General features: G+C 38.2%; 1 protein-coding gene across 1 annotated transcript in view; it reads left to right on the top strand.

The window, feature by feature from the left end:
• ADAMTS18 (ADAM metallopeptidase with thrombospondin type 1 motif 18) overlaps positions 1-25112 on the top strand; it is a gene marked incomplete at its 5' end in the record, with an annotated part of 123628 nt that overhangs the window by 87257 nt on the left and 11259 nt on the right. Inside the window, 6 exons of the mRNA XM_081032016.1 lie at positions 3047-3219; positions 5424-5554; positions 6359-6482; positions 7197-7441; positions 20390-20531; positions 22767-22893. Of these exons, the coding sequence (XP_080888142.1) occupies positions 3047-3219; positions 5424-5554; positions 6359-6482; positions 7197-7441; positions 20390-20531; positions 22767-22893 (942 nt within the window). The remainder of the gene's footprint in view (positions 1-3046; positions 3220-5423; positions 5555-6358; positions 6483-7196; positions 7442-20389; positions 20532-22766; positions 22894-25112) is intronic.

The following is a 25112-nucleotide window of genomic DNA, read 5'->3' as shown; positions in this document are numbered from 1 at the left end:
AGGATCTATCAAACTTTTTAGCTTCAAGAGAGTTTAAAGGTTAACTGGTTCTGGCATGGCCAATACCAGACACATATGACCCTTCTTTTTTTTTTTTCCCCCCATGTCTGTGGCAGACATTTTTAATTGATCAAAGCTCTGTTTTCTACTGAGCTCTCAGGAACCTTCTCCAAACGTTTGCTCCCAATCAGGTTATAATCAAGTTATATGTGAGTTGCAACCTGTTGTCTAATCCAGTTATTTTACAAATGGGTAACCGGGGGAGGCAGATGGTCCCATTCACACCAGCAACTCTGGCCCAGGTCACTAAGCTGGTCATTTTTCCTTGTTCCCTGACTATTAAATTGTTACGCTTAAGAGATTCACGAAAATAATGAAATTAAACTAGTGAAAATTAAATGTGCTAAGGCATTCTAGAACTTTCCTACAATGTGAGTCTATTTGAGAAAGAATAATATGCTACTAAAGTCATAGCTTCAGAATAATAATAATTGAATCAGATCTCTGGCTTTTTTTCCCAGCCAGTGATTTCCAGACTCAGCTGATTATCAGAATCACCCACTGTGCTTTAAAACACTGATTTCTGGATCTTCCCCATAATACATTCTTAATGAGAATGTCTGGAGGGGCCCAGGAGTGTGTGTATGTGCCTGTCTTTAGCAGACTTCCTCAAGTAATTCTAATCATCAACCAGCCAGTCCACCTTATAACCATTCATAGGGAGGACTTGATAAATTATGCAGAAGTAAATTATGGGTATACATTATAATAGTCTATAATAGTCTAACTATAACAGTCTAATAGTAAAGACAAAAATCATGTGCCTGGACATTTCTTTTCTGACTGTTTATATTTTTGTTTTTAATCTTAAGGAACTTACTATACCAAGGGGTGTTGTAGTAGACTTTTCTGTTAATGTATTCTAACACTCATATTCAAAGCTGCAGAAAAATGTACCTGTATTTGAGGATTTGATGGGAAAGTCTAACTTCTTGCCAGGCATCCAAAGTAGAAAGCATTTTTATATAGTTGTAATTCATTTGTGTTAACTGCGCTCTAGACTGCCGTAAATTCTTTACAAACATTGTCTCAGTGAATTGTCAAAATTGCACCCACTTTACAGATTAGGAGGTTAAATAAAATCGCCTAAAGCTAACTTTAGGGAAGAGGTAGAGCATATTTCAATCCAGATCTGCTTGATAAAAGGCCAGCTCCCTGACCCTGGTGCCTTACTTGCTTCCTTTCCCATGCCCAGGTCCTATTGCTTAACTCAGATAAGTGTGGGCAGAGCCAAGTAGGAAAAGAATCCTGAAGAGTAAGGAGATAAGAGGTTTAGCTCTGCTCTCTTCTAGCTGTGTGACCTTTATTCAACAACTTCTGTGAGCTCCATCAGCTATTTTTCCTTTCCTCTATAAAATGAGGGGTCGGCTATAGGAGTTTTGAGGTCTTTTCCATGTTATCGTTTCTGAGTTTGCAAAGTAACACGTGTGGTCCTCCTATTGAATTTAAATCTAAATGAGGGTTATTTGTAAAATCTCAGACAGAGAGTCTTACACTGAGATAGTTTTAAATATGCTTGTAAAGATGACCAGGAGTAGTAAGGCTGTCAGATGGCACTTTAAAAGTTTCTCTAAGTGCTTTTTAGATAATGATTTAAGAAGTCCTCGGGGATTGGATGTAGCACAATGACTGCTAAATGTTTAAGTAGTTACTCCAGAATGTTTTGAAAGAGCAGAAAAATCTCATCCTGGCAGTGGGACACTTCCCGTTTCTGTTGAATCCATTTTAGCATGCCGTTATAGGAGGATTTGATAAAATATGCTGAAGCAAATCCAGAGGTGTTTTATAGCATTCTTGTGCTTCCTAAAGAGACAAGGATTTTTAATCACATAAATTTATTAATCTGGAGCCTTCTTTCATGTTACATGTTTGCATTGAGTTTTTGTGTGAGACGATCTATCGTTGGGTTTTTAGCCTTTGGAGAAAACAACAAAAAAAGTGGGAATCAAAAGAAGCAATTGCTTTGTGCCTGGAGTAAGCTGGCTAAAATGTTATTGGTAATTTTCAGTGTGGTTTGTGCTCCTTTTTTCCTTTATTTTGCTTTCTGGGTTTTGCAGCCTGCCTACCAAGATCTTAAAAAGCTTGCCATTAGACCATAATTATTTATGTTCTAATGGGATTCCCGACTCTCACAATCCATTTCCCATCGTGCTTGGCAGGAAAAGAGTAGGCCACCTGCAAAGTTAAAAAGTGATTGTGCAGATGAGAACAAGGGAATGTTTTGCATTGGAGTTTAGAATCAATTAGAGTAAAACACACAAGAGTCAGACAATAATCAAAATATCAGCTCAATGACTGACAAAGCTGGGATTGGAAAGCATGGCAACTGGGGCTTTCTGCTCTTTCTCCCTAGTGTTCTGACCTTCTAAATAGCAGCAGGTACAAGGCAAACTGTAGGGAGATGATGACTGTTAGAAATGGGAGAAAGGCTGGAGAGTAGGTTGGATTCGTGTCTGAAGAGCTTTGATGCCGACATAGGCGGTGTTTGTGTGTGTAGCACACATACACATTAATAAGAAGAGCATTGAGGTATAGTTATTGATGTTCTAACACATGAGGTGGTAAGTGTCAAGAATATGCTTTCATTAATCTTTAAGAAAATTGCCAGAATGTAAAAAGTGGATCAGAGATGGCAAATAAGTTTTATCTAACATGCCACTTTTAGTTGATGAGCAGTGGTGGTGCCTACCTTGAGGTCTATGTTGAGAGAGATCTTGAGGTCATACCAGGGTCTGCCAAAAAAAATTAAAAATATAATAACATAAATAAAAATAAATAAATAAAATTTCAGATTGATTAGTTATGTCTGCCATGGGTACAAGAAGAGATGTGGCAAGTTGTATGCTACGTACTTCCATTCTCATAATAGTCTGTAGACACTGTATATGCTGTCACAATGCTCATCTGAATTGTTCCTCTACATATTACTGCCTGTGACTAATAGCGCTTTGATTGCTAGCATTAAGTTCTTTAATTTTATTTTTAGGCCTCAGTATGGTGGCAAGTTCTGCCCAGGTTCTAGCCGTATTTATCAGCTGTGCAATATTAACCCTTGTAATGAAAATAGCTTGGACTTTCGAGCTCAGCAGTGTGCAGAATACAACAGCAAACCTTTCCGTGGATGGTTCTACCAGTGGAAACCCTATACGAAAGTGGAAGGTAATTTGGTCTCTATAACCTTCAAATAAATGTATCTATCTGGATAGTAACTTGAATGAATAACACAGAAGAAATTGCTGCCTATGTGTAAGAGTTTCAGTTTTTATCTTTCATTTCCCAGACCCGTCCAGGCCCATTTTTCAATTCACTTCCATAGGTTTTGTTTATTTTTCCACATTTTTTTTTTTCACAAGACACCCCTTGTCTCCCACATCTGTAAGCCAAAGTGTTCTTGTGTTTGGAATTTACTTATATTTCTAAACTTACTTTTGACATTTCAACAATTAAATCTCCCAGGGATGTTAATTGAAATTGGTATGAATTATCCAGACCAAAAACTCATGAAACCATATATGCCCCATAGAGACACCATACTCGGTAACTGACATGTTAGATGATTACAAGCATGGAAAGGTCTATTTGCAAAATGTACACACATACATACCCATTGAATTAAAAATGTCTCCATACTAGGTTCTTAGTAATTGTTATAACTTAAAGTAATGGCTTGTATTTTACTTTTTAATTTGTTTTTATTTTTGGTGAGCATCAAAACATTTATTTTCATTATAATATGCAAATTTAATGTGCTTTCTATTACCTGTGCAGAAAAAGCTGTCACTGTTCTAGTTGTGTCCCTTCCATTATTTTCATTCACTGGCTTTATGAAAACTCATCCATGCTCCCTTGAAAAAGGATGAATATGAGTCCCAACTGCACATATGTAAGATGGAAAGAGGCTAAATTTAATGACAATTCATGGAAATAAGACTGAGGGCTATTCCTGTACAAAAGTTCAAAATGAACCTATGTCATCAATTACCATGAAGGAGCTAATGTAATTAGAGACATCAACATAACAAAGGGTACCTCCACATTAAAGATGATAGTGAAACTTTGCTCAACACCAGACCAGCCCTTGCAGAAGTATCAATCTGTTTCTGGGTCATGAGTGTCCAAAATACAGATAGACAGACAAGAAAATTCTGAAATCTGTTTCTTAAGGGGAAGTGAAGGATCTATGTAGATATTTCCTATAGAAAATGAATTAGTTACGTCCAAAAATTCAAAGAGCTCTTGAATGGAAAGGGATTTCTATTTACTTGAAATTGCTTCAGTGAACACAATTCAAGGGCTAAGAATTCCCCAGCCATATCTCCTCCTCAGAGAGACCTTCCTTGCCAGCCTACCCAAAATACCCTTCCTTCATATCATTCTTTGAACGCTGAACCTGTGTTATTCTTCATAGCTCTTATCGGCACATGAATTGATATAGTCATTTGTGTATTACCTTTATCCCCATAAGAATTTAAGTTCCACGGGGATAAAGCCTTTGTCGATTTTGCGTATGCTTGTATCTTGAACATCAACGAACAGCACTTAGCCCATATGTATAGCTTTTAGAATGAATGAGTAGATAAATATCAACTGTCCACAATGGAAGTGTCCCTTTATGAGTTGTAAGCGCTCCATTGCTAGAGGCATCCTATCTGGAACGGAGTAGTTACAGAGGAACAATACCACGCAACAGGTTCCAGTGGACCGTTTGATAGAATAGCTGCAGATGCTTTCAGTTCTGACGTTGAAGATTTATTTTCTCTGGGTTGTATTCTCCCATAATTCCATGTTTCTTATGAAATTCCATGTGTCTGTCCATCCTTTCACTTCCCCTTATGTTCTTTGTTTTGTCTTCTTGGACATTCTTTGGCCGTTCCCACATTACATCTTTAATTCAAATATAGTGTTTATGGAATCTGGTCATAGGTTATCATCATCCTCTAAATAGGTTCTGTGTGGAATAAAGTTTTATTGGAACTTTCAACATACCTTCATTTATATATTGTCAATGGCAGGCCATAGGACCCATGAAGCCTCGAATTTGTACCATCCAAGAAAGGAGCTACACAACTCACCGATTATGTGTAGTGTGGCTATTACTAAGGATTAGAAAAATAAAATTCATATGTGTTAATGTTAAGTCAGTTTATGTGGACTGCTAAATGGTATTTGTGTTTTTAAAAGCCACATACATGTGCACTCATGCATATACAGGCACAGACACACACACACCCCAAAACTGCACGACACGATGCATTGTGATCATGCTAGCGTTCTACATAAATGTAGTTCATCCTTTGGGCACTCGTCTCATTTTTCTATGAGTTCCTCTTGACCGTGCTCTGTCTTGATCTCTTTGCTCCTAGAGGAAGATCGATGTAGACTGTACTGCAAGGCTGAGAACTTTGAATTTTTTTTCGCAATGTCCGGCAAGGTGAAAGACGGAACTCCTTGCTCCCCAAACAAAAACGATGTTTGTATTGATGGGGTTTGTGAAGTAAGAGAACCTTTCTGCTTTGGGCTGTCTGATCATGTTTGTGTTTCCTCACATCAAGTGCACACTGTGAGATGTGTTGCAAGGGATTCTCTAGCTGGAGAAAAGCAGGTGGCACGAGGGTAAAGGGGCTGCATTTGCAAATTGGATGTGAGCCTGACTCCAAATTCCCCACTTGCTTTCTGCATGACCCGTGTCCAAATTTTTCAGTTTCTCTTTCATTCCATTTTCCCATATGTAGAATGGCGGTGGTAGATCCTACCTTACGTAGTAGTTAGAAAAATTACACCAGAATGTAAGTAATAAGTAGTAAACTTTTACCCAGTGTTTGCTAAATACATTCACTATATGATTAGAACCTCACAGATGTGTTTTGAAATAGTACTGCTATTTTTGTGTTAGTTTTCCTTTCTTTGGATGTCCACTTTCTCCTTTAATTTGATTGTGAGCTCTTTGATCTGTGTGTGTGTGTGTGTGTGTGGTCTAGTATTTTTATGCTTCAGTGCTAGAGTTGGTCCCAATAAGCTCACCTGCCATTAGTAGCAGTGGTGACTTTTCATTCGAGTTTTACAGATGAAGAGTCTCAGCCTTAGATAAGTTATCTAACTTGTCTAGCCACGCATCTAGTAATGGCAGAGGAAGTATTTGCACCTCTAATCAGTCAGACTTGAGACTGTACTTTTAACCGTAAAGCTGAACCTCTTTCCCGATGTTCTGTAAATACAGAAAACCGTGAACCCCTTGGTTATTCTTAGCCACTGGCATCTCTGATCTTTGGTATTTCTCACTTTTTTTCTTTTGTCACAGCCAGTAGGATGTGATCATCAACTTGGTTCTAAAGCAGTTTCTGATGCATGTGGTGTTTGCAAAGGTGATAATTCAACTTGCAAGTTTTATAAAGGCCTGTACCTCAACCAGCATAAAGCAAATGGTAAGAGATGCTTCTGTTTTGTTGCTGTCCCTGGTGGGACACATTCTTTGCCACTGAACAAGTTGGAGTCATGCTAAATATGGTCGAGCCTTTTACTGACTCACCTGACACATGGAAGTCGATGGCTTTTGACACTTCTGCAAGAGCTGGGGAAGCTAGATGAGTTCTTTTAGTGAGAGGATTTTTATCAATATGTACATCTCAGAGATGTGTTAGACAGATGCCTTTCTACTTTGCAGTTTTAATATGCTGACCAACCTGCCATCTGCCCCACATGCATTTTTAAACAAACAATTTACAGTGCAACTTTGACGATTCACACTCACAAACGATAGATGAGTATTTGAAACAATTATCTAAACATCTTGAGTAAAATTAATTGTTGAGCCCTGTTTTATGAATATTACTACTGAGAATACATGGCTCTAAGTTTCTTTTAGGTAGATTAAAAATGCAAAGCATTCTTGAGTTTTGTGGCTCTGGAGCATGTCTTTTGTCTACACATACATATCTGGGAAAGACACATGCATTTCTCTCTCTGGTGTTCCTACCATTGGAAGAAACATGAAACAATTGTTTTGCTTTATACGTGTAGAAGTGAATGTCAGTGATGATTCAAACTCCTTGCTCTGCAAAAAAATGGCTACTACATGTCTCTGAGCATTTCTAGTCGCCTTCAATGGAAAACAGACATGTTCTGTTCTTTCCACTTAGAATATTATCCAGTAGTCATCATTCCCGCGGGGGCCCGAAGCATTGAAATCCAGGAACTGCAGATGTCCTCCAGTTACCTTGCAGTTCGAAGCCTCCATCAAAAGTATTACCTGACCGGAGGCTGGAGCATTGACTGGCCTGGAGAGTTCCCCTTCGCGGGGACTGTGTTTGAATACCAGCGCACCTTCAACCGCCCCGAACGTCTGTATGCACCAGGACCCACAAATGAGACGCTGGTCTTTGAGGTAAGCCCCTCCTGTTCTCGCCATCTTGGTGCCTCTTGTTAAATTTATAGTGATGACCCCAATTTGAGCTAGCATGAAGCACTCCAGTCTTTCCAGTTCATTTGTTTCCTAATAGGCTAAATCTCAAAGCGCAAAAGACAGCAACTCCATTTTGGAGGAAAAGGGCAGGAATCCAATGGGTCTCCAAGAGAATGCGTTGATCTTTACCTTTAGATGCGGTTGGCTGTTCACTGTTCTGAGTAGGAATAGTTCTTACATGGTTCCAGTTTGTCTGTGTCTGTCGTTGGATAGCCCATTGTAGATATTTGCCACCCTGGTCAATTGACCTAGGACACAGAATGCCACAGTAGAAAAAGCACTTGCTTTAATCATAGCAAAAGTTTTAATTATAGCAAACCATCTGACTTTTGTGGGTTGTCGTTTACATGGAGGTAAGAAACGAAGAAAAATTAATGGGTAATAATGTTTATAAAAATGTTGTTTGTATTGATGGGATTTAGAGTCAGAGAACCTTTTAGTCAACATATCTGCCGATGACTGCTAGATTCTTATCGTGTGTAAATTTTCCTTCATCTTCATCATGTCTATAGTTTATAAAATGGGCCTGATCGTTTGCTTTCAGAGGCAAGTGATTGGTCTCAGGTTGTATAGAAGTCACGCCAGCTCCCACTTACTGAGGACTTACATAACCCGCTTCCACTTACTGAGGCACTCTTATTGGACATTCTGAGCTTTAATTTCTCACCCACAGAATTGGGATAGAAGACCTACCTCACTGACTTGCCAGAAAAAGTAAGCAATAAGGCACGAAGAAAGCTGAAAAGATTTGCCTAACTCACACAGCTAGGGAACAAGCAGAGCTGAACTGGAGTCCAGGTCTTTTGCACCTATACTCGGTCCAGTCACACACTGCTCTTCTCAGCTAAAGAAAACATATGCTTAATTCAATATTATTATTAATTACTATTACTATTATTATTAAAGGCACTGGCCTTAAACATTTACTAAGGAAAATGTGTCGAACACAGTTTTAAAAAATGACCACATGTAACTTTGGATTCTACATCAGATATTGTACACATGGTATGGTTAAAGTAGAGGCTCCAACCTTGGGCAAGTTTCTTAACCTCTGTGTCACTTAATGTCCACATTTATAAAATGTGCAAAGAATGCTAGCTAACTATTAAGGCTATTATAAGGATAATTTAAGGTAAATGTAATGTTTATGGAGTACTTGGCACATGATATTTGTAACCATGATCTTCATTTGCCTTCTGAGCATAATATATATGTATTTATATTTGTACTTAAATTTAAATATAAACTGGTCAGGTTCATCAATCCACCTCCTTGCAATAAAACAGCTCCTTAAAAAAATAAACAATTAAAATGTAAGGGAAATATTAGATTTAAATGAAATTATAAAAACATAAAGCCTTCCCTAGTTTCAATTGGGTATGTATAATATATTTTTAAAAATAAGTTTTGCTACTGTATAAATAGAAATAAGAACCATAATAATATCTCTATTAATACAAAATTACAGTTTCACTATAGTGGGGGAAGGTCACCTTTGCTTAGTTATTGTTTTCCAAAATCTCACTGGAGGTGTTCATTCTACTCACAGAATCAATGAAAGCTTAAATTAATGTCCTAGGAATGTGACCTGTCGGAAAGCAATCTGGAGGGAAACTTACGTGATTAATTGGACACAAATTACTTGTATTTTTAAAGGAGTTATGGTTTCATTCAAAACTTGCAACTATGTTAGGAGCTAGAAAAAAAAAAGCATATCCAGTAACCTAGTATTATGTCTAGTTTATCTTTTAAAAATATTGGGGTTAATGACTTTAATATTTAAATTATACTTTATTCCTCTCAGGAGAACATCGTCAAATTTAGGTCAGTTTTTATTACATGACCAGACCTCTCCTAAATCGATAGAACACAGTGATTTTATAAAGTTAAAATCCCGATAAGCAATAAATTACATTTTTCCCAAACTGGGCTCTATGTCAGTATCCAAGTAATCCATGGCTATATTCCTTAAAGGAAGTTAAATAAAGTTCATGTGCCTTTCCATTCAACTATGAAGTGAACCAAAATGAATACTTTTTGAGCCAAAAATATGTTCACTCCAATATAAAAATGTTAATGTATTTTACAATCCTGTGGGATGCTGAAATCAAAGTGCGGGAACCTACCAAAATGAAAAATGCTGTTCATCCACAGAAAATATAAGTCTGTGAGAGAAAGTGCTTTTTCTCACGGCCATATAAAATTTCTGCGTGTTCACGCAATTCTTGTGATAGTGTAAAATTGAGCCGAAGCGTGTGTTTGCCAAAGCACTTGAGGATGGCATTGTGAGGATAATGTCCCTCTTTTTATCTCTGTCATATAGATTACTCTGATCCTTCAATATCTTAGCTAGTTCCCATCTTCATCCACCTGGGTATGTACTGATTTAGGTAACTGCCTTCAAAGCAATTTTTCTCTGCTCACTTCCTCTCGATGTCTAAAAAAAAAAAAAAAAAAAAAAAAAGCAGGACATTTGTCGGATGCCCATTAATGCCCTACCTTGTACTAGACATTGGAGATGTACAAGTAGTTGAGGCATAAATCATGTCATCAAAACATTAGCATCTCAGGTCTTTAAAGACTATAAAGAGTGAGCTTGGGTTCGTGGATCCCATTCCTTTTTGGAAGCAACATGGGTCAGCATAGGGAGCATCAGTGTAAATAGTTGGCACTATGGGTTAATTTCTGTGCTACTCCTGATGTCACTTTGCATGAGTCTCTTAAACTATCTGGTCCCCACTTTTCTCATCTGGGACATGATTTCCCTAAATGAATGTCTTCCACTATAGCACTGTCCTTATGCACGTGAATAGCACCTATAGCAACAGAAAGATGAATTGTACTCATCTTTGTATGTAACTTCTGTAGCTGTCATAGTACCTGGACCATCCCTGATGCTCAAAAAAATATGTATTGGATAAATGATATCCAATGATAAAGTTCATTTAAAAAGTAGAATGTCCTTTCCAAATTGAAAAATCAGGACATGGAGGCAATAAATAAATTAAAGGAGCATTTCCCTGACCAAAGTCAGCAGTGACAGGCCCAAAGGCCAGCCTCTCCTTACCTCATTTCTTTCCCTCTGTCCCAAACCACAGTTGCGATCTGAAGTTCTCTGGAAGGCCTAGACTTCTGCTTTACACATTTAAGAAAACCACAGGATTTCACCATCTTTTAGGACTAGTCTTAGAACTATGTACAGTTTAAAGTTGAATACAGGGAATAACATTTCAAGTATTGAAATCTGATCTCCTAAAATTGCTTTTGAGGAATCAGTATGCTCCCTAAAATGCTTGCCTTTCCCAAAGTGAGTCATTTACACCTACGAAGTTGCTGACCAGTTAATTCAGAGTAGACTCACCTCCATCTGGGAGAGTAGCCACTTGCCTCCCAGAGTGGTGAGTTTCCCAGACCTTTTCACTGATTTCTGAACATTCTCTAGTGCAAGTCAGGGTGATGCAATACTGGGAATAATTGACTGCTGTCAGTTAACCCCAAGAAAAAAGTACATGACCTGACACCAAATAAAAGTGTCTTCTGCTTCTGGTTATTTTTATATGTCAAAGCTTTATAGAATGTCTTCATAGAGAAGCTCCGTTTAAATGGAAAACAGACCTTCACTTTTATCACTGAGTCACGTGCCTGCCCACTTTTAAAATGCAGACTCTGTTACAGACATTCATTTTCCTTGGAACCTGGACTCTGTGTTTTAACATTTGCAACAGGTGGATGTCAATTTAAACAGTGCTGGCCCTATCAATTTCCTTTATGGCGAAAGGAAATCCGTAAGGATAATCATAGACTTACGTGATTGTCTTAGATCTTAAATGCTTTAGGCATGATTTAAGTCCATCAGTCAACTTTTTTTGTTTGTTTGTTTTGAAATACATAAACAAGTTGGAGAAAAGGAGCTAATTTGTATCACATTTCTCCATTGCCCAGGGAAAAACTACTCATACACATGAACACTCCAGCACCAAAAGAAATCAGCATTGATTTGGCAATCATACACGTTCCGAGGTCACTACAGGTGTACAGTTATTATAAACTAGATAATTTCCATATATTTCTTTTATTCAACTCATTCTACACAACACTGAATCTGGAATAAAGTCGAAGGAATTTCTCATTGAACTAGTGCTCTTGTCAGTCATCTGAGAGATTTAAAAGTCAGTTTATATTTCAATAGCCTTTGGGATATTACGTATAGACCACCACATTGTGTTTGTTTTATTGGGTTTGGGAAGACCAGGAGAAACTAAACCTATGTTACCTCCACATACCATATAGCTAAGTTGTGTGTGTGTGCAAGTGTGTGTGTGTGTCATGTAAGGAATTAAATGTTGAAGCGGTAGAAAACTGAGGATCAGAGTTGAAATTTGTACATGCCTTAGTTGAAAAATCATCATTGCCTCTGAAGTCGACACATATATGCTGGGATTTTGAGTGTGGCCAAAAAGTTGATTTTTTTTTTTTCCCTTTTGAGATTAAGACATAGGTAATATAAGGTCACTGACTTTCTTTTTTGTTTAAGCGTTGTGCAAAAGGACTGTTTATAATAGAGAGCCTTGGCAATAATAATTAAAAACACAAAAATTCTTTTTTTCATGCTTAGCTAAGGTGTCCACTTGAAGATGAGACATTCTTTAGAAGTGACTGACAATGAGCTTTTTTGCTAGCTGATACTCTTTCTCTCCTTCTCTTACTTCTCCTCCTCTCTCCTCCCTCTCTCATTTCTACCTCTCTCTCCTATTCTCCCTCTCCTTCTTCCACTTCCTCTCTCTACCCCTCATTCTCCATTTATCTGTTTCTCTCCCTGTCTGTCTCTGTTTCTGTCTCTCGCTCACATATGAAACAATGAATGAGTCACATTCTCTATCAAACTGTCATGCAGTTGGAGGATAGGTGAGGAAATTCATCATGAGTGTTTCATTATGAAGTAACTTCATCTCTGTCTGATTAACGGTGATTCAGGATGACATGATAACACAGGTTGCTATTCTAAGACTGAAATACGATCACCTGTGTTTTTACAGCATTCCTTTTTTTTTTTTTACTCTTAAAAATGAAAGCTCTCCTTTATGTTCAGAATTTTTTTCTCTCTCTGTGAAGAGGCAAAAGGGGGTGTTTAACTCTTTGAAACCCCATTCCCAATTAATAGTGTACCAAAGGAGAATCCTGACGCTGAAAAAGACAGCAGCCTTTGTAATGACAGTAAGTGAGAAATAGGTTAACCACAGGCCAGTTTCAAGGCAGAAAAAGACATCTAAAGAAAATTACTATAATAAACAACTTCCTCCAGTCTTTGGCAAAAGGAGATGATGGAGTGGTGGGAGACCAGGTGGACGGGCACATTGATCAATGAGATGACAGTGTGTGAGCCCTCGGACGGAGCCCTACCTTCTCATCTAGCTCCTTCCTTGTGATCCTGCTGTCTGAATCCCCCCCAGGGAAAGGAGCTGAAATGAGTAAAGATGTGCCTCGAGATAAAATCAGTCTAAGGGAAAGGAGATTAGCCAAGCACCATGGACTGAGTGAAGACGCAAAATACAAAAGAGGCAAAGACGTTAGCGGAGGATTAATTCAGAACAGATGATCTAAAACTCAGAGTCGTGAGGACAATTAAGAGGTGCTGTGGCCATGCCACGTCGTTTGTCTAGAGAGTACCATTCGCCATTTGCAGCGCAGGCCTCAGTTAATTCATGGCGAACACATCTGTGATGGGTGGGAGAACACTATTTATTTCTCTCCACTAAACTCTGAGGAATGTTGATGAGTTGAATTAGAACTGTAGTCGGGGTTCAGTGTATCAAGCCGCACCTTTGAAGCTGCCTAACAGATGGCGTTTCCAAGTCCCCATCAGCGTGTCCGTGTTGCCGTCTCTTGTCAAATCCAACTCACTCACACATAATAGCAGTGATGTACCCGGTCGTGTTCTTCAAGCTTTGAAGCAAACAAGAAGAAGGCAAAGACAGCTGGCTGACTTTTCACATCACAGGGGCTTCCAGAAATCACAGAGACTCACAAAAACAGGGACCTTCTCCTAGCACCACAGAATTATCCCTTTCCAGAACATCAATCCACACATAACGTGTGGTACAGTTTGTGACTTATCAGGAATGGTCAGTCTATAAAGTTTCTTGTGTTTCGATTGTTAAAAAGAGTAGTTAAATACCACATCTAAATAAACACAGCAGAAAGAGGATCAAAGAGATTGAAAATCATGGATGCTTAAGTCAGATACGAGCATGTTCAAGAAATAAAATGTTCGTATTTGAACCCAGAAGCACCATTTCCATGGTACAGCATGCTTTTGAATCCTAGTGATAAAACCGTTTCAACAGTTGATACCGTTCTTAGAATTTTACATTAGAATCCTAGACATTGTGTTTCACAGCTAGGAGGTGCTATCACTAGAGTTAAGATGCTAAGTTTTGGAGTCAGACAATATCAGAGATTTGAGTCCCCGTGCTTCTATTTACTAGCTTTGTGATTTGGTGCATTAATTTATTCATCTTTAGTATTGGACTAGTAATAGCACGATGCCTTCCTCATGTTATCAACTTTAAATGCATGGGTAATACTTTGCCTGGCGTACAGTAAGTTCTGCTATTCGTATTTTGTAAGCAATCAGATATACTATTGAAGACAAGAAATAAGCTTTCTAGCATGCATTAAATACAAAGCCAGTCTTTCAAGTCTATCCATAACTCTTTGATTTCCGTGGGAGAATAGGATAGCTTCTTAGGAAAAAAAAAGAAAAGGCCTTCAGTAATGAAACAAATACCAACGCTGGATGAAGGCATTTATAGTTATAACACTAAAAAATTAAAAGCGGAAGCAAAAGAAAAAAGGCTGTTTACCCAAGATGCCTCAGTGTACCCTTTGTTTTAACTTTGTGTGCTCCAAGCAGAAGCTGCATCCTTCTCCTTCAGGGGCCAGTTGGAAGAGTCCAGCTCCTGTCTGTGGTTTTCCAACTTAAGAAGCTGTAAATTTTATAACTCTGTACCCTGCGGTCAAAGCTGCTGAGTGTTGTGTCTGAAGTCAGGTGGTTCGTGTGTTAAAGGTAGACATTAAACAGTTCTACTGAGGACTGGAAGCATTTAAGGAAGTTGCTTGCCAGCTGTAAATTAGAGACCCAATGCCAGTTGGCTGGAAAATTCTCTGGACTAAGTCCAGTTAAGTAGATGGAATCGCTGGCGGTCTTTCCAAATGTGTGTATTTAACAGTGAGGTTATACAGGCTGCCATAACAGCCTGGGGGGTGGTTGGGAACAGCATTATTGTGATGTTGTGTCATGACAGAAGTAGGGGGGGGGGTGGCATTCCCGTGACCTGTGGGGCACTCGTGTTCTCCACCAGGGCTGAGAAAACTTCTTGACTGCCCCTGACAAGGTCACTGAAAATGTTTGTGCATGATGGGAATTATCCCATCAAATGAAGTATTATCCCAGATGTGTGTTCCTCAGCATTCACAGAGGCAGCTAGGATCTTAGCGATGTAGTGGTTGTCCCAAGGTCTTCCTGCTTCCAAAATTCCGATGGGACCTACTGTCTGTGGTCAGGGGGATGGTCATGGTTACACTGAGGTACGTAGCGTACGTAGGAACAAGCCCACCAAATTGGAGGCTACCGTCTTCATCTAGGAAGAATGGGTGAAATCGTTGTCAGAGCACAGGGCTATGTGAAATTTGGCAAGTTTTCAATTGTGTCTTACAACTGATAACAGGGGAGAAAACCTCCACCTTAAGGTTGGACAGAGCTAGCCTTATGGATGTGGAACCTGCCCAGTCGCATAGGACTTCATGCTCAGAAGGACCCTATGTTTGGGTAGGTGCTCTGCTGTCACCAACTTGAAATTCTTCATAATTTTTAAAACAAGGGGCCTTCGATTTTCATTTTGCTCTGGGCCCCCAAAATTATGTCACCATTCCTGTGGGGAGGATTGATTTTTTTTTTAAGTCTAGTCTCTTTGAGAATTTCTATTAGCCAGTAGGACAGTCTACTTCCAAAGGAAATAGGAAAAATAGGGAAAAGTAAGAGATAAAACTACTGCTGTGTATTCTGTTCTTGCTCACTTTTCTCCTCAATTCAGGGTAAAGAAAAGGGCAGAGATATACCTTAATTATCGTTGAGAAGCAAATTACATGTTACAATGGGAAAATACTCATCTTTTATATACGTGGTCTTGGCATCGATTTGTTTAAATGATTACTGTCTTTAAGAGGCCTTTATGAGCTGATTCTAAAGTTCTTAAGTCAGCTTTCTGCTGGTTTATACAAATATTGTCTTTTCACCTACGTGAGCGTACATACTACTCTGTGAATTTACAGCTGCATAGACATTATGGTCAGGCCTGAGTCATTTGATTTTTTAGAATTAAGTCTTTTATTCATTGTTGCATTCGTTGAATGCATTAATATGTTCAATAAACAAAATATAAATATGTCTTACATGCCAGTGACTATAAAACTATAATAGTAGCACGACAATAACTAGCCACTGTGTATTTTATGAGTTAGTAATTTAAAGTTGCATCATCCTGGGAGCATTTACACTAAATTGTGCAAGTTATTTCTCTGCTTGCTTTGGCTGAATAAGGAAACTTATTACCTTTGATGCTATGAAATGGATTTGTTGCCTTCTTGCTAGTAACTTTCTGTTTCCTACTTTTCTTAATTTTTGCTCAAGAATTTGACTTTTCAGGGGATCTTTACATGTTTTTGTTTAAGCAATGAGGGAAGGCAGATGGGAAACTCAATATAAAGGCTTGTCTTTTTAAGGGGAGTAGAAATCCTCAAAGAAAACTTAAGTTCTCTTTTGTTGTTTTGTGGCTTTTTTGCTGAAATCATCCACCAAGATACTTTCTTAATTAAATGACAGCTACAAAGCTTCTTTAGTCATGTGATCTCCTCCCCCATTTTCACAAAAGCATTTGTTTTTCCTTTGCAGGTTTAATGGCCCTTTGTTTTTAACCCCTTCAGTAGCTGTCACTGTATTGTTTTTAAGTGTGGACCTGTCTCATTTTTCCCACTGGAGATCATGCCTTCTCCTCATCTCTAGAATACTGTGACCACAGAAATCAGAAGAGATGATGACAGCTTAGACCACGGCAGCAACAGTAGCAATAGATAAAGTGAAACATAGATTTGGAATATGTTGAAAGTAAAGATAATGCCATTTCCTGATCCATTAGCTATGGAGTATAAGAAAAGGGCAGAAGCTCAGGGTGCCTCCACCTTTTCATTTTGGCCTGAACAATGACAAGTATTGGGCTTCCATTTTATGAGATTGGGAAGAACAGGAAGGAAAATCATTAGTTCAGTGTAGGATGTGGGTATACCTTTTAAACATTCAAGTATAGATGCCAAGTAGGCAGTTGAATATATGAATATAGAAGTCAGAAAATGGGTTTCCTCTACAACTGTACTGTTCAATATGGTAGCCACCATCCACACATGGTTATTTAAGTTTAGATTTTAAATAATTGACATGTTAAGTTCTGTTCTTCAGTCGCGCTAGTGCTCAGTAGTCACATGGGGCTGTGGCCACCACATGGAACAACACAGGATTACAGTATGTTGTCATCGTTGCAGTCAGTTCTATTGGGACATGCTGGTGTAGCGTTATGGATTTGGGAGTGTTCACCATGTAGATTGTATTTAAAAATCACAGGACTGAATGCCATCACCTAGAAAAGTGAGTATAGATAAATAAGAGGTCATTTTGATATTGAATAGTTAGGAGATAAGGAGGATTCAGCAAAGGAGACTAGAAATGAAGGTCAGTAAGTCTGGAAAAGAACTCAGAAAATGGGTGTCTGGTGGTGAAGAAGGGAAGTGATGAACTATGTCTAATGCTGGTGATTGGTTGAGTACGACGAGGCCTGTCAACTATTGGATGTCACAAGGTGCCCTTGAAAGAGGAGTTCATTGATGTGGAGGGGAGGGATACATGATAGAGAAGAATCATGGGCTAAAGAGGAAGATGTGGAGATGGAGTATAAAGGCAACTCTTAGAGGATTTTGTTTTTTGCCATAAACAGTGGAATGGGACATGCATTGGAGGGCTATGTGGAGATAAGATCATTTTTTTCTTAAGATGAGAGATATAATAGTCTATTTGGATGCTGATGGGAATGATCAATAGACAGGAAAATTTCACAAAGACTCGAAAGAGAGGTCAACTCCAGCAGTGATGTCCTTAAGCAGGTGACAGAAGATGGAATTTGGAGCATGAGGGACAATCTGGGCAAGACAGGAGCCAGGACAGGGCATCTTGGGTAACAGAGGAGAGAAGGAATGTGTGGGGACGGATGTAGAAACAGGTTTGGCAGGGGGAGATTGTCTCACTTCTCTTCTTAGTAGCATTGATAAATTTTGTGGTTGGCTTTCCTGGAGACCTGGGGAAACTTGATATCTTGGTTGTTTTTGTTTGCTCGGTAGTGATGACGCTTTGATCTTCAGAGTCTCATTTTTTAAAAATGCATCCTGGTCACAGAAACTTTAAAAAATATTTTAGAGTAAACCACATGCCATGTATGGCTTAGGTTCTACAAATTGTCTAAAAGGTGAAAGTAGAATATATTTTAAATGCACTTTGAAAATGTGTGGAAACCACTGTTAAATCACCTGAATACAAGTCCTCGCGATCCCAAGCGCAAGAACTAATGTTGTTTTTAATTTTCTTTGCATTAACATTGGCGATCACTTTCCCCTGTGGCAGTAAAAGTCAGGATCTAGTTTGAATGGGGGAAATGGGTGGTCCTAGAAAGTAGAGATAAGTGAGTGGATTTCTTCCCCCATCTCACTCACACTTGAATATCCTTCCTTATATGCATGCGTGATGCAGCTCCACTGTATTGTAATATCATCTTGCCTATAAGCTTTAGCTCACTAGAACTCCTATGTACATCACCTGTATTTTGCTACCACACATGTACATGTGGTGCACTGCATTATTTCTCCCCAACAAGATCTCTGCATTCCTAGTGTATTAAAAAAAAAAAAAAAGGCAACCAAAAGTGTTGCATTTGAGATACTACTGTAATTGAGGGAGAAATTGAGTTGAAATATCATTGAATATCACAGTTACCTTCTGAACGTAAAACTTCTCTCAGAATTCTAGTTTGTGAGTAAAAGTCTAAATTGTCTGTTTACTTGATATCACATGAAGACATTAACAGAAGCACTGCAAAAATCTCAAATAAGGAAAGCATGCTACTTATTCAAAATGTGTGAAATGTTATAACATAATTTAACACATGATTCCAAGAACAGTTGTATGATTTAGTTGCAAAAATAAGAAAACCAAAGACTAGAAAGATCCTCAAAACTAAAAGACCCCTAGGACCTTGATTTTGAGAAGGTTTTCATTGGTGACTAGTGAGAAATTGGCATTTGTCCATTTTAATGGTACTACTATCTTTTGTGTTATATTTTTTGTTTGGAATGGGAGTGAGGGGAACCCATCTATGAACATTTTGGTTGTTTCTAGGAGGCACCAAGATTTGCGTGTGTTTTTATGTTTTTGTTTGTTTTTTTTGTACAACAAATGACATCAACACCATGGCGTCTTTAGAGCAAGCCCTATTCCTGGAAACATTTAAGCTAATAGCAAAGTGGGAACCATTTTGTAGCATCCTAAGGAGGGGTCTAGTATGATGGAGGTCCCTGAACAGCTGCCACTCACTCAACTTTAATTGAGGTGGGATCCCACCAGACAGAGATAGAGCCAGAGGTTTCTATTTTTAAGTGAAAATCTGCTTTGCTTCTTGGGCATGAATGCCCAGTTCTGGTGGTAAAGAATTTTCCACAAGACTTATGGGGAAGAGACAACCAGCTATTTATATTCATGCTTTGAGCTTGAAAGAAGAAAGGAGTAGCTAGGAAAAGAGAATCAGGAAAGAAGGCAAACAATGTTTGCCTGCACCAAAAACAAGGTGATATATTACAATGTTTAGATACATTTTGTTGGAGGTCCTATGTTCTATTTTAACTTCATTCACTAGTCACCTGTGTGGTCTTAGACAAGGTCTTCTCAGTTTCTTTCAATGGAAAAAAATAGGCAGCTACGTTATAGAGTTATTAGAGGAATGTTTTGAGATGATACATAGAAAAACCTAGCAGGGTACCTGTGATTGCTCTTATTATAGTAGTCAGATCTTATAGGATCAGATTTATCCTAAGTCCTTGCCCTTTTAAGGTTAAATCCATTCCATATTTCTTTTTTGTCTTATCTGTTCACCTCAGTACACAGTTAACAGCATATTCTCTTTGGAAGCCCTCTTGGAAATCTGCTTGGATTCCCAAGTTGATGATCGGTAACTCTAAGTGGGATATTCTAAGGTTTTTGGAGTGCGTCCCTTGTGTACAGCTCCTACGGGCACCCAGGAGAGGGATTATAAATTGTGGTCCAAGATAAGTCATAAAAATGTGTATGTGTAGATTGAGTTTCGTCCTTGATCTGTGGGGCACCTACTGTGTGTTGCTACCATGCTAGGCTTTCAAGTTCAATGTGAAGGTTAAGACCTCATAATATAACCTCCTTTTCTTCAATATAATGTAAAAATAATTGCTTTATTAATGCAATTACTTTCTATTAAATTATACCTAGAGTTGAGTGTTTTGGGCTTATGGCAAATGTCAAGTCATGTTTCCCCACGGAGCTTCTATTTCATGATAAGGAGTTACACATTTTAAAGTGTCATGGGAAAATTTTAAATTAACCTAAAACATACTTGGGAACAATGATGTGAACCAACTTTAAGGTCAAAATGTCATACAAATATCTTTAAACTGTTCAGTGAGATTTCTGGAATTCCATGATCTGACCTATATCTTGATCTCTGATTTGTATCCTGCGCTGTCCAGATTCTGATGCAAGGCAAAAATCCGGGGATAGCTTGGAAGTACGCACTTCCCAAAGTCATGAATGAAACTCAGCCAGCCCCAAGAAGACACATCCACACCTGGAGTACAGTGCAGTCAGATTGCTCCGTGTCCTGTGGTGGAGGTAGTTGATTTCTTAATTCCATCCGCCAACTCTCTTCTTAAAACAGGTTCTTTCACTCCAGGCCTCTTTTCAATTGTGTGGTTTAAATAAGCAACAAAAGAACTGTCTTTTATGGGAATCATCTCTGTAAAAAGTAAATATTATTGTACTATCTGAGGATTTTACTTTGTAGAAAGAAAGCAAGTCTCACAAACTCAAGTCAACCACAACCAGGACTCAAAAGTTGTACATCAGAAACTCATGGGGGGAAATATAGAAAATGCATATTTATAAATGTAAGAAGATATACATATATATTTATATATTTTAAAATTTTTTCAGCTTACAGTTTAGTTTCTCCCTGTCCTGACTTTTCTGTTGTTATAAGCCTCCCACTGGGACTTAGAGAAGGTAGGGTCATGACAAGTGAGAACACATGAAAGGCAGGCGTAAGACAGCTCTCTGAAATGCGGCTATTGTGCCATTCCATTCCCTCAGGGGTGAGGTCAGCAAAGTCTCTCTCAGTGGGGAGATGGATTAAATCTGAGAAATAAGCCTTATAAGGAAGGAAAAACAACAGTTATCCTCTCAGCGAGTAGAAGGCAGGCATTTTATTGAGATCCAAAAACATCACATATTTGTTTGTGAGTCAGTCTTTGTCACACTTACTCCTTTGGGAAAAGGAAGGAAAGTCCATAAATAAGTCCATGAAACCACATCATGAAGGGTGGCCACTCATTCCCTCATGTTCAGAGCACCTGGTAACTGGGTCTTCTAACTATGTCCATTTTAGTTAGCTAAATGAGGCATCTTGGAACCAGAAACAGACAGAAATATAGAAAATTAAGAAACTCTTAGGCCTGTTTTTCAGGTGTTCATGCTAATTAACAAAATATGGGGAAACACTTTTTAAAAAAAAATATGCAAAGGCAATGCAGTTTTATTAATAAACATTTTAAAGGCAATATAATCTAAAGAATAAAAATAATCTCCCATGATCCTTTAATCAGAAATAGCCAATGTTAATGCTTTGGTCTATATCATGCCATTCTTTTTATTATGCAAATATAAAAATATGTGTGTTTGACATACTCAGACACGTACCGTAGGTATCATTTCGGATTTTTTTATTGTTCTAACCGAATGGAAACTATGCCATAGACATATTTTACACTCTTTTTTTACTTAGTCTTGGAGCATGAGCAGTTTTTTATGTGTCAAATATTCTTTGTGATCATTTGCAATAACTTCCTGGTATTCCAGGGAGAGCACAGTTCCTTGGGAAGGAGTGAGATGAAGTCCGTTTTCCATTTACAGGGAATAAATCCAACCAGAGGGAGGTTGCTGGAGAAGTGCATTGTGGGATTCCCTCTTGCCTTGATTTAGCAATCCCTTCACGTGACTCACAGACCGTGGTGCCTCGGTGGCATATGAGAAGAAGAGTCCAAATGATTATTTCTCCAGAAGTAAACTCTTAACATTAGGGAATCCCAGTGTGGTTTTGATTAGTGCCTCCTGAAAGCAAACCTACTTCAACCAAATCGTTATAGCAGGAGTGACTTTTCATTGCTTCTTAGATTCCATTTTAAGGAAAAGCACCATGTAAATATAAACAAACACAATTCAAAGAGGAGGCAGCATTCCGATTTGGGGAACTGACAAATACAGTTATTTTCAAAACAGTTTATGCCTCTGATGAGAAGTCCTGAAATGAGGGTTGAAAGTAAGGCAGCAGGACGCCACTAAAACAGACAAACGGAAACCCAGAGTCCTAGCTCACAGGTATGAATACATATTCAGTGAGCTCAACTTTGTATTTATGTATGCGTCATACCGTAAAAGATGCTTCATGGAAAAGCAGGATCTTAGAGTTTCCACACATAATTCACCAGTGGTTTTTCTTTGCAGAATACTTCCATCAGACGTGTGCAGTGGGAGTGAAAGTTGGTGGGATGCTTCCTTTACCAACTGTTCTATTTTCAAAAGGTTTTATGTATCACTATATGGTTCTAGAATCCACAGCAGTCTGGAAAATGAAGAAGCTACACGTTAAAATTATTAATATATGAAAACTATTATCTCGGGGAAAAATGGGATTCAAATTAGTGGCAGATTTTATCAAAAGGAGATGTTCTCACACAATACGTGGATCGTAAATAAAATATGACAACCCTGATAAATCAGAAGTTAAATGTGGAAATGAAATTGAATTGGTTACCTGTACTTTCTGCTTTGTAACTTGTGATGTCTTACTAGGTTACATAAGTATAAAGGCCATTTGCTTACGAGATCAAAATACTCAAGTCAATTCCTCATTCTGCAATGCAAGAACCAAGCCAGCAACCGAACCCAAAGTATGCAATGCTTTCTCCTGCCCTGCCTAGTAAGTCATCTGGAACTGTCTCCCTGCTTATATTTGTACTTTGTGTGCCTTTTTATTGGTATGAGATAATTAAAGCCCACTCTCGATGCTTCTGATCAAAAGTGATACAAAGATAGAATGTCCAAAAAAGTAATAGAAGAAAGAAGGTAGTTGAGGTTAAAATATATAAAACTTGAAAAACACAAATTTGCTTTAGACAGTCATTTGACTCTGACTATGCAAACCTAACCTTGGGATATAAAGGTGTCTGTTTTTGTTATTGTTGTTGTTTGTTTTTTTTAGCTGTTACATAGAGACTCTTCTGAACTAAATCAGATATTTAAATAACAGATTCCTACATTAGTTAAGTTTACATATGGTTGTGTGTTTAACTTTTATATAGTTGTCTAAGAATTTACAAATCATAATACTATGTAGACCATGAAACCTCAAATGCAAATTACACAGTAGCAAGGCACAAAATAAAAAGAAAGGGGTAGAGGCCAAGTAGTAATCCACTTCTGATGATGGTACCCCATGGGGAGCTCAGTGGGTTTGTTTTTGGATGGATTTTAGCCACACTATTGTTTGAACCTAATTTTAAGTAATCTTCCCAGCCAAACAGAGTCTTTTCTTGTGTGATTTATCTTCTGCCAAATGTACTTATATAGAATTGACAGAGTTTCTTCTAAAGCAATGTTTTGTGTTCACTAATGTTTCAGATCATCTTAATAAGCAGTGTTTGCTTTGTGGTGATGCAATTATATTGCACAATCTTTATAAAAAGATTACACATATTTTTTTTCCCTTACAAATAGTATATTTGTCATAATTGTTTGGGGTCTTAGCTATCCACCGATCCCATATGTCCAATTGGCAGCCCAGTTTTTCTCTTAGAATCTGGAACCAGCTATATCCTATACACAAAACGGAGACATAAATTTGGGGAGGGAGCTTTCATGGATTTTCCCCTTTTGCTAAGAAATATCTGCTTCTAAGAAATATGTGACCCTAAGACATCTTTACCAGACAGCATTATTGACCCTTGTGGAGTAATTTTTCCTTTAGGTGTGTGTGTGTGTGTGTGTGTACGTACGTGGAAGAATTGGGAGTATGTTTTATTTTAAGCCTCCTTCCCATCATTGGTTATCTCAGCCAAGCAAAGAAAGGGACGCCATTCCCTTTTACATCCATGAAAAGAGAAAGAGCCTAGGTCATGCCCAACTCCTAGAACTTGCCTGACGACTCCACATAGAAATGACATCGTGTGCAGTAGCAAGTGTACCCGCTGTGTAAAAGCAGAAGAGCCCCTCAGAATGACTGCCAAGTTAGGATGGGGAAATGGGCAGAATCTTTGGTTGCTTTCCTTTCTTCTCCACCTTGTTATTTATATCTCATTATTTCCTGTTGGAATAATGGGGACTTGCAGGAACTATTCTTCCCTCGGGATATATTAGAGATAAGATTTTGACTCAGACTATTGGAACTAGAAGGACAAAGGAATTAATCTGATCTAACTCCATTAGTTCCCGATGTAGCAGTCATGTCATATGCACTTACTGTATGCCAGCTCTGAGCTGAGGACTGGGGTTTGGAGATGAATGATTTGTGTCGTCAGTGAACGCGCAACCAAATGGAAGAGTTGGCTGTGTAAGGAGATAATTGCGAAGCGGTGAGATACATGCTGAAAAATGTCATATAAAAAAAAAGCAGTAAGGGAAACATGGAGTTGGGGCTCGGAGGGAGGGATTGGTTGGGGAATGAGGCGAGGTGGAAAGTGAGCCTGACACCCAAATGTGGAGAACCATACATGTCATGTAAAACATCTATTTGTGTTATGCTTTTTCTAGTACTTTTACAAAATTATCATCTTTGACACATAAAGCAAGGAAACATGCATTTGGTAGATGAAATATCATCTTCATAGGCAGATGTTGAAAGTAATAGCATAATATGTTTTGTTTATATCTTATAAATACAAATAATTGTACAAACATAAGGAATTATTTTATTTAGATACCTTTCTTTAAATAAGATAATATGGATTATGCAATGTTGTGAAACACATGAAATCCTTGAACCCATGTGCTAAATTCTCTAGACTAAAGGCCTTTAATTTCACATGTCAGGCTTGTGGAGGAAACCAGAGAAAAATTTATATGACTAGGAAAGGTAACAGAAATGGAAAGCTATAACAAAAAACTTTTGTGATATTTCTTAAAATTATACTTAGAATGTAA

The sequence above is a fragment of the Rhinolophus hipposideros genome (genome assembly GCF_964194185.1).
Source record: "Rhinolophus hipposideros genome assembly, chromosome: 21".
NCBI lineage: Eukaryota > Metazoa > Chordata > Mammalia > Chiroptera > Rhinolophidae > Rhinolophus > Rhinolophus hipposideros.
This window is presented reverse-complemented; position numbering and strand designations above follow the sequence as displayed.